At 30.3% G+C, this 10916-nt stretch overlaps 2 protein-coding genes across 2 annotated transcripts; one reads left to right on the top strand and one right to left on the bottom strand.

Moving 5' to 3' along the window:
- Positions 1-581: 581 nt before the first annotated feature.
- Positions 582-3157, top strand: LOC111710598 (uncharacterized). Its single transcript, XM_023484710.1, has 5 exons — positions 582-680; positions 1388-1418; positions 1913-1944; positions 2488-2559; positions 3070-3157. The coding sequence occupies exons 1-5, from the start codon at positions 584-586 to the stop codon at positions 3147-3149; spliced, it is 312 nt and encodes a 103-aa protein (XP_023340478.1). The 5' UTR covers positions 582-583; the 3' UTR covers positions 3150-3157.
- Positions 3158-3202: 45 nt separating this feature from the next.
- LOC111710597 (calmodulin-like protein 7) lies at positions 3203-10129 on the bottom strand. Its single transcript, XM_023484709.1, has 8 exons — positions 10055-10129; positions 9276-9326; positions 7848-8106; positions 6163-6351; positions 5465-5515; positions 5119-5229; positions 3788-3838; positions 3203-3473 (listed from the first exon to the last, which is right to left on the bottom strand). The coding sequence occupies exons 4-8, from the start codon at positions 6349-6351 to the stop codon at positions 3345-3347; spliced, it is 531 nt and encodes a 176-aa protein (XP_023340477.1). The 5' UTR covers positions 7848-8106; positions 9276-9326; positions 10055-10129; the 3' UTR covers positions 3203-3344.
- Between the last annotated feature and the right edge of the window lie 787 nt (positions 10130-10916).

Genomic DNA, 10916 nt, shown 5'->3' with positions numbered 1-10916 from the left:
GTCGCCCTTGGGAAAGTACTAAACACACTTTATTCATAAACACAAAAGATTCCTTGGGTTTTTTCTTTTAATAATTCCACAGATTTATGTGTTTCACCCTGCACTCTGGTATTCTGCACAGTCTGGTACTCTATAATACACTCTGATACCTAACTCTGCACTGTTACTGTTTCTTCTGGATACATTTTCTCTCTCTAAGTTTTCTCTTATCATATCTTGGTCTTATCAATAATTTGCAGGTCTGTATCAAGCCAAATACAAAACTCTCTGTATTCTCAGTATATGTATCGTACGATACATACTGAGAATACAGAGAGTGTTGTATCTGGCTTGATGCAGACCTAGGAATTATTGTAGAACTTTGTATAAAGGCAGTTGTGGCTGGAGGGAGGAGGGGGGAGGGGAAAACATTTTGAAATTATGAAAATCTGGTAAAATCTCGTAAACCGGCCACTGTCAAAACTGTTCAGTCTTGAACAAGAACTAATACGCATTAAGGAAACTAATTTTATCTTTCTATAATCTTCTTATTTTATTCATATTTTGCTTGTTACATAATAGATTTTTGTATTTACAGATAAGGATGAAAACCTGTATAATATTAATACTAATATCCTGTATTAACTGTTTACATCTGAGAAAAGAGGCAGAGGAAGACGATGTGAAAGGGAGGATGCTGGGTATAACGACATTTAATTATAATTTATAAATAAACATCAAATAATTTATCTATATAAAAAAGCTCTTCGCCCACTAAATTCCCATGTTTATTGGGACACACTGTATATATATATGTTAGCTATAGCTGGCCAAACGGATGGAACATCTTGGCTGAACGTTTTTAATATTATTGACAAAAAATTTTATTTTTATTTTCAAAATTTCAAATTTCCAAAGTGATTTGGAAATACCACGGGCAAACGTAGGGCTCTTCCCTTCAGCTAGTTAATCAGGAGTCTTCAGATCGTTTAATTAAAAGTAATGGAAGAAATCTTTACATTCTTTTCATAATTACGACAATTTTGTTCGAAATTATGAACGTTTCGTTCGAAATTACTAACATTTGTTCGAAATAGCGAAAATTATGTTCGGAATAACAAACATTGTGTTCGAAATAACGAACACTGTGTTTTAAATAACGATATTGTGTTCGAAATAGCGAACATTGTCTTTGATATAAGGAAAATTTCGTTCAAAATTACGAATATGTTGTTTAAAATAATTAACATTTCATTCAAAATTACGAACGTTTCGTTCGATAGTGCAAAGAGAATTTATAAGATATCCCGAACACAATGTTCTCAATTTCTAAATGTTTTCGATTTAACGAACAAAATATTTAAATTTTTCTATGTATCAGTTAAACCCTTAATTTATTTATATTCAGGTTTAGATACTGGAAACCCAGATGCAGATAGGAATAACAACTTTGCGTCATTATTTATGTTTTTGTTGCAAAAATGGTATTTTCTACAGTGAAAACTGTAGAATATGAAGACAACATTTAAGCAAAACTGAAGTGAAATGTTTTTATTCTTGTTCCCTGGTTTTTACAAAATACATAGCTTAGCTATATAAGTAATTAAATATCTCATAAAGTGAAAAGGTCTGTTTACACTGGACAATAGCTGTGTCTCATGTTTTTGGGACTATTTAAAGTTGTAACTTGAGTCTAAAAGCCATCTTACTTTCCCAGAGTTTTCTGGTTATCACTGTAACCCTCTGTAATGACACACTTTATAGAAGCAAATGGAAATTTAAAATTGCAAAGTTTTCTTTTTATTTAATTAAAATTCAAAAGCCCAGCTCTCTAATTTGCTTATTTTTGCTTAATCAAATCTAAAATGCTCATTAACAAAAATATATTCATCCAAATCTAGAAAAGTTTAAAAAGTTGTAATCTCTCTTGCAGTGAAGCAGAAATGTGGATTATGGCATTAATAGGTAAACAATATACATTTTCAAATATTAACAGTTTATTTTAAAGAGACTATAGACGATATTTCAAGCGAACCTTCATTTAAAGATATATATTGCCGATTCACAACGGTACCCTGAAAATCCTTGTCTGATCATTGTTGAATGAGATATCCTTGTCTTTTATCTGAAGATTGAATATTTTGATTGTGGTTTCTCTGTAAAAGTGTGACTTTACCCTTTCTCCAGATAGAAAATGATAATACATTTCTCATTGTCACTCAGATTAAAGTTTAACAGGTATCTTAGTCAATCGGACATGCTACTACTTTTAAAAAGGAGGATTTTGATGTTAATTAGTCCCTGGAAAGAAATCCATTAATTTTATGTTATGACACCTTTTAATTCAGATGTGAAACTATAATTACTGTCTCAATAAATGAGTCGTCATCTATCTAAAAAAATAGGGGTGCATACTGGAGTTTGTCACGGGGGCTCAGAGCATAAATACCCCGCGGGCATCATAGTTTTAACTTATATGATCCCTTAATTTCTGACCACCCGTATAAGGTGCTATGGCTGCAGCTATTCCTGTGGCTTTTCTTTCTCCCGGACTGGGGTTTAGAAGAAGAAGATCTATTGGTAAAATTTTAATAAAAAGTATTTAAAGAAAATGTTCACTTTTTTAAATGTTTTTTTTTACTTTTCAGCTACTTTTTCGAAAATTTCATTGGCTAATTTTGATCTACTTATAATTTTCTTTTTTTAACAAGCATATGCCATACGTGCATGGCTTTGATACTTTGCAAGAAAAAGATCAGTATCAGTGTTAATCACAAAGGATTAAACTTTAGTTATGTTTTACATCTGCCACTGTCACATTTTTTCCTGTTTCAGCATCAATGAAAAGAATTTACCCAGGACATAAAACCAAATACTGCGATCCGGTTTTTAAAAAAATAGTTTCAGGTCTCATTCTGATTTGAAAACACTGAATTGTTACACGTACTAGCAAACACTCGTCTTTTTTTACAAAATGTGAAGAAAACTGATTTTATTCGAATTTAAAAAGTGTAATTTTTACTAAATCAAAGCTAAAAAATAAAATAATTTCAAATCTGAATAAAACAATTTGATGGGATTTTTTTTCAGACCCTGAAGAAGAGTCCGAAAATTTAGACATTGTAAGCTCCATAGAAAATATGAATGAAAAAATAAATAAATTGTATTAATTTTTAAACATGTTAATAGTGAACAATTCTTCAAAAACTAAAGAAATTTGCACCAAAATTCGCAAAATTTCTCCAATTTTTCGGACACATAATGGAAATATTTTGGAAAATATGCTTACTAAATTTTAAAGAAATTGATCCTTTGCCACAAACTCTGAATTTCTAATCATAAGTACGCTTACAGATCCTTTAAGATTATTTAGCAAGTTCTTCCTCTAGGAGATCTAATTCATTTACAAGACTAGCTGCCTCGTCAATATCTTCAGATACTGCTGCAACAAAATCATCTTCGTTTATTAAGTCTAGAAGATCGTCTGGAATATCCTGAATTATTTAAGCATCATTGAAGGTTTCACGAGAAAAAAAAGAAGATTTTTTTCTTCAAACCCCCAATTTATTTTGTTTTAACAGTTTTGGTACAATTGCTAAATCAATCCGATTACAAAAAAATTTAAATTTGTTGGTTCTCAATTTTTTCAGCCTATTTTCTGTTTTTCAGAAAATCTTTGAATTGAATGAAAAACAAAGAAATCTTGGTATACTCATGTACGCCATAAAACAAAACATGTTACTGCTATTTAGTGAATTTTTAAAGATCGAGTTTTAAAAAATATTATGAAAAGATTAAGAGATTATACCTCAATTTCTGGTTTGGTAGGAGGCTTTGGATCATCCTCATCTTCAAACATCTAAATAAGAAAATTAAGAGGACTGTACAGATCAATTTAAATTAAGAATATTTTGCGGTTTTTTTTAATTCGAATGAATTATGAATTTTTTGCAACGCACACAAAGAAATTTCAACGTAAAATTGTTATGAATTGTTTGTTTGCATGTGTGTAAGCTGTTTGGTAAGGTAAAGAGTCAATTTAGACTCTTCCTTTCATATTTTTATCTTTTTTATTGGGATAATTGAATGTAGTTACAAGATATATAATTCGCACAATCCTTTGGTCATTTTTTAATAAAAATTTTAACCAGGTAACTTAATTGTTTTATTTATACCTTTATCAGTTCTTTATGATCAACCATTTTATATAAATCTTTATCAATTCTACATGATCAACAATTACATTAGAACCTTTATCAACTCTATATTATCAACCATTCTAACCTTTATCAACTCTATATAATCAACTATATACTAACCTTTATCAACTCTATATAATCAACCATTCTAACCTTTATTAACTCTATATTATCAACCATTCTAACCTTTATCAACTCAATATAATCAGCATATACTAACCTTTATCAACTCTATNTATTTAAATCTTTATCAATTCTACATGATCAACCATTACATTATAACCTTTATCAACTCTATATTATCAACCATTCTAACCTTTATCAACTCTATATAATCAGCATATACTAACCTTTATCAACTCTATATAATCAACTATATACTAACCTTTATCAATTCTATATAATCAACTATATACTAACCTTTATCAACTCTATATAATCAACTATATACTTACCATTATCAACTCCATATAATCAACTTTATACTATAACCTTTATCAACTCTATATTATCAACCATTCTAACCTTTATCAACTCAATATAATCAGCATATACTAACCTTTATCAATTCTATATTATCAACCATTCTAACCTTTATCAACTCAATATAATCAGCATATACTAACCTTTATCAACTCTATATAATCAACCATATACTTAACTTCATCAAACCTATATAATCAACCATTCTAACCTTTATCAGCTCTATATAATCAACTATATACTTCCCTTTATCAACTCTATATAATCAACCATTCTAACCTTTATCAGCTCTATATAATCAACCATATACTTACCTTTATCAACTCTATATAATCAACTATATACTAACCTTTATCAACTCTATATAATCAACCATTCCATTTGCATCTTTATCAACTATATCCAANCAACCATATACTTACCTTTATCAACTCTATATAATCAACTATATACTAACCTTTATCAACTCTATATAATCAACCATTCCATTTGCATCTTTATCAACTATATCCAAGAGTTCAGTAATCTCGTCATCTGTCATCTTGAAACTTCCAAATTTTGTTAAAATCTAGAGAAAAAAACTTTAATTTTAATTTAATTTTACAATTTATGATTTGTAAAATTCAAGAAAATCAGTTTTAAATAATCCTCGATTGTGCAGAATCATAAATTACTGAAAAATACCTGTTTTGTTTACATTTCACAGATAGGTGTTTTTAGTTAAAAACAAACACGTACACAACGCATTTAAATTTTAAAAAGTTGATTAAAAACTATTTTTATTTCATTTTCACGTCTGAAACCTGTTTCAATTCGTCTACAGAGACCAATCCGTCCCCATTCTTGTCAAAAATCTAAAAAATCGAGGTTTATTAAATAACTTTATAGAAAATGTGTCTAGCTTACCAGCTTATATTGAGCCACTAGTTAAAGGGATTAGAGGCACAATTTCAAGAGACCCTTTAGTTACAGCCCAAGAAGGGGATTACTAATTTTGTGAAATGTCTGCACGTATACTGTACAACTTGCCCTAGATGCCTTCAGTCGGTCCGGTACATCATGTCAGATTCACAATGGTAAACCCATTAAACCAGTGTCTGATCAAGAATGTTAAGGATATTTCCTAGTTATCAATCTCAATTCTGATCAAGAATGTTAAGGATATTTCCTAGTTATCAATCTCAATTCTGATCAAGAATGTAAAGGATATTTCCTAGTTATCAATCTCAATTAAATCATTATCACTGACCTTTTCTATGTAAAAGTTACTTGCGGATTTTTAACCAGATACACAGAAAAAAAATTGTCAATTTCAAATCCAAAACGATCATAATTCTCTTATTCTGATTGAATGGTTTTAAGAGTACGGTAGAAAATTAGACACTATAAATAGATGGTCCCGTGAAATTACATCAATTCCTTTTAATCGATATTACACTTTTATCAAAAATAGATTTTTGCTTTTATTTTTTTACTTCAAATATGATCCATTCATAAATACCTTAAATGCTGCATTTGCGATGTTTTCAGTTGCTTTCTCTTTGGTATTTACATCCCGACTAGTTTTTGCTATTGAAGTTGGAGCAGCAACATTCCCACTTATTGCAGCTGTTTTCTGGTCAGGAGCAGCCAGATTTTCCTCAGTTTGTCCTGTGAGAGCTTCGTGGATGGTGTTAGCTCCGGTAAACATCTAACAGTTATTAAAATATTTATTGTTATTAAACAATATTTATTATATAAATTTAACGTCAAGATATCAGTCAGATTCACAATAAGTGACCTCTAAACAACTGTTTAAGCAAAAATTATTGAGGTTTCTTTGTTTTTCTGTATAGATTCTTTGCTTTGTTTTTATTTAAAATACCGTTGAATATCATGCACTTTTATACAGTGGTAGTCGATTATATCAATACAAAGAAGACGACTTTAGATTTCAATTTTGTTTTATTTCAAGCTTTTAAACAGCATGGATAAACAAAAAAGAATGGAAACAATTTTAAGGTTTACAACTTAAATAAAAATTCGTCTTAATTATATTGATATTATCGCCTATCACTGTATTTTGTAGCTGTCTTAGAGATAAAAAATTTAGAGATATTGAATGCACATTGCACAATGCACACCTTGCAGAATACATAAGAACAGTTTATTAGATCTGCTGTTTAATAGTTTAAAATAAAATCCAATCAAATTGTGGTTAAAGTTTTGGAATTAAAAATGTCTCAGTTTTATCATGTCAGTTTTTAAAATCAACATGAAATGAATTTTTACCCCGCGGATTCATAACGATGATAGGCAATATTTTGATATGTCTAAACCATCCTGAACCAAAACATTAAGTACCCTTTATTAGAAGTTTTTAAAAGGATTTTGGTTTTAAATAATATTAAACAGATTTAGTGTGACATAAAAAATTTTAACGGATTTCACCGTTAACGCAAAGCTGCAGCCAGGCTTCGTCTTGGGTTTTCCAAAATGTCTGCTGCTATTTTTGTAAAGTTCAGAACAAAAAACTGTGACATGCATGTCGTCTTCGATGCATTCTTTTTTCCTAATAAATGTCGCTAAGAATTTTGTAAAGTTGCTGTAACTGACATATATCTTAAAAATGTGTATGGCATAGTTTGAAAAATAATTTTACTTCAAATTTAAAATCTTTAGGATGACTTTTCATAATTAAAAGAGCCTCCATTGTATGAGGGTACTGCTTCATGCCAGCAATCCTTTGACTGATCAATTATATGAAAGTGCAAAATTCTAATAATATGCTAGATTGATTCGGATGCATAAATCCGCAATTCACTTATAAGAGAAACCACATTATAGGAAGAGAAGATTCATAGATTAATTAAAAGAACAGATAGGACACTAGATGTCGTCTTTTAAAGATGTATGTGTGTTTCGTTTTCAATAACCCTGATGCAGAAGGCCAAAGGAGTTACGCGTAGTCGACATAGAACAGACTCTCTGTAGAATTAAAAGACAAGGAGAAAGCCTGTTCTACACCGACTACGCGTAACTCCTCAGGGCTTCTGCATCTGTTATTTCAATTAATCTATGAAAAATTGCATATTCTCTATCAGACAAAGCTTTAATGGTCTTGGTGCCGTTGAAAGTATGGCATTCGCCATTTTATAAAATGAGAGTCAGTTGAAACTTTTGCTTTTTCCTTTAATTCAAATATACCTTTATCAGCTCGTGGAAATCTAGTTTCCCATCTTTATCCTGCAGGACCAGAATAAATGAATAGCGATATATGGTTGAACCCAGTAGACATAGTTTAATCACTTCTCTTCCGGCGCGCAAGATCTTGAAGTGGTTGAGCTTTGTCTGCTGGGTTCAGTTTCTTCTAGCTTTTCATTAATTCTGGTCCCTGGTCTACTTCAAGGATCATATCTTCTACTTCCTCATTAGTCAGCTTAGAACTTCCATAGCTTGCCAAGATCTAGAAATTAGTTTAGAACTTCCATAGCTTGCCAAGATCTAGAAATTAGTTTAGAACTTCCATAGCTTGCCAAGATCTAGAAATTAGTTTAGAACTTCCATAGCTTGCCAAGATCTAGAAATTAGTTTAGAACTTCCATAGCTTGCCAAGATCTAGAAATTAGTTTAGAACTTCCATAGCTTGCCAAGATCTAGAAATTAGTTTAGAACTTCCNCAAAATCTAAAAATTAGAACCATAGCTTGGTAAAATCTAGAAATTAGAACCATAGATGGCAAAATCTAGAAATTAGAACCATAGCTTGGCAAAATCTAGAAATTAGAACCATAGCTTAACAAATTCTAGAAATTAGAACCATAGCTTGGCAAAATCAATAAATTAGAAACATAGCTAGGTCAAATTTAGAAATTAGAACCATAGCTTGGCAAAATCTAGAAATTAGAACCATAGCTTGGCAAAATCTAGTAATTAGAACCATAGCTTGGCAAAATCTAGAAATTAGAACCATAGCGCGCTTGGCAAAATCAGAAAATTAGAACCATAGCTTGGTAAAAGCTAGAAATTAGAACCATTATTTGGCAGAATCTAGAAATTAGTTTAGAACTTATAATTTTACTTGGTATGTATATTTTTAGTCCCTTTAAAGGGACTGTAACAGTAATGTCAAGTGACTCTCTAAGTTCGAAGCGCACACTGAAATTTTCAGCTGAATACACCCCGGTTCGATATATTTACACACACACATCTCTAACTTGACTATAATTCACAAATTTTTTAATGTATCTGTTTGGAGCTCTCTTTGCATGGATAGTATTGGTAACTTGAAATTAAACTTACAGCCTAAACACGAGTATAAGGTGTACAGTTCTTGTCAAGTTAATTTTAAAGAAATAATTGCTGTAGATTGGAATTATATGGGGTTGTAAAAGTTTTTTTTTGAAGTTGTTGAATAAATTTTTATTTTTACCAGCTGAAATTAAAAGTTTGATCTTAAATTCAAAACCGTTAAAAAAGTATTAATTTTTAAATTAAATCGTTTATTTTATGTGTTCCAGGGCTCACAAGCGGGTAGAGATTATATATGTGGAGTTATAAACCTTCAATAGGGATTTGAATGGAAATTAGAAAATATCTTTTTTTTAGAGTTTTTGTGTATTAATTAAATTTCTACCTCATTTAGTTCATCGGAGGAAATAAACCCATCTCCGTTTTTATCAAAAACCTAAAAACTTACATTAAAGTTAGACCACGAGGTGGTTTTTTGATATTGATCTAAAAAGCATTATTAATGGTTTCCTTCTGCTTTAATTTAGCAAAATTTGATTTTTCATTTACCACCTGACATATGTAAAATTTGTCATTAAATTAGGTTGCACAATATTTGTCAAATTTGTTAAGCTGTGATCTGTCAAACATTCTCATATACGATACTTAGATGCACTTTAAGCTTTTTGCTTGAACGATATTGTTCTTTTATTTACAAATTTTGATTTTGACACTTACAGGGTTACCCGTAAAGAAGACGACTGTATAGATATTGATGAATTTTTAACAATTCAAACTTTCTTGCTTAAACAAGATTTGCCAAACCAAACAATATATTTGAGAACGGAGATCAATCCAAACCATTTATTTGTATTTCTGCACTTTGGTTTAAAGGGACAGACCGGCTATGTATTTGAGACATATACAACTTTTTAAAGGTCTGTAAATCCTGAGTTTGAGCGCAAAGTTGACGTTCAAAATCGTATTTTTGGGTGGATACGTTTTCAGAATAATTTTTTTTAATTATCAAATAATGACGACAAAAAATGTAAACAAAATTTTACGGTAACTAACTTGTTATTTTAAAACATGTTGAGAAAATAAAAATCCTAAAGAATTTGTCCACAACACTGCATACTCAGTTTAATTACCTTACATAGCCGGTCTGTCCCTTTAACATCTAACCTGAAATGCATCTTTGAATTCTTCAGTTTTTTCTCGAACTTTCTCCAATTCAGATCTTTTTGCCATTATTCTAAATCATTAAAGGAACTGTACAGGAAAAAGAAAAGGGGGTATAGGATGAAACCTGAGAATCTCAGGCGTTGAACGATACATGTACGACATCTATATGATGTTCCTGTCTCGAGAAATGGATATAAAACTGTGCCAAAATTATACGAAAATTCATATAAAAAAATAAATTGCGAAAATTGTAACAAATTGTAAATTTTTGAAAAGCTTTTGACCCAACGAATTTATATGTGCAAAAACATTTACACAATTTTTGAAATCTAAATATTCAAGAAAAACCGAAGACTTGCAAATTCCCTTTCTTTTATAATAGGCTTACCAAAGAGCTATAATTTATTGAAATACAATAACTGGAAGTAGGTCTAAATATAGACTTAGTCTGGTATAGGTAAAATAAAGCATGTGATAGTGATGGGCATGTGATAGTTTGAAAAGTCAGAAAGTTAGAAAACATAACATTTGAACAATTTAGAGACTTCTTCTCAAAAAAATTTCTTAAGCGGCCAAGCCTTATTTGACATAAATAAGAGGTTTTTATTTTAATTAAAGTTTTTCTGAAAATTTTTATCGCTTACCTCTCTTACTTCTTCATCTGAGGGTTTCTGATCAATCCCTCCACTTTGAAAAATCAACAATCTTTAAGTCTTTAATCCAAGATCTAGAAATTAGCTTAGAATTTCCATAGCTTGCCAAGATCTTGAAATAAGTTTAGAACTTCCATGGCTTGCCAAGATCAAAAAATTAGTTTAGAACTTTCATAGCTTACCAAGATCTAGAAATTAGTTTAGAATCT

The sequence above is a fragment of the Eurytemora carolleeae genome, unplaced genomic scaffold, assembly GCF_000591075.1.
Source record: "Eurytemora carolleeae unplaced genomic scaffold, Eaff_2.0 scaffold984, whole genome shotgun sequence".
NCBI lineage: Eukaryota > Metazoa > Arthropoda > Copepoda > Calanoida > Temoridae > Eurytemora > Eurytemora carolleeae.
This window is presented reverse-complemented; position numbering and strand designations above follow the sequence as displayed.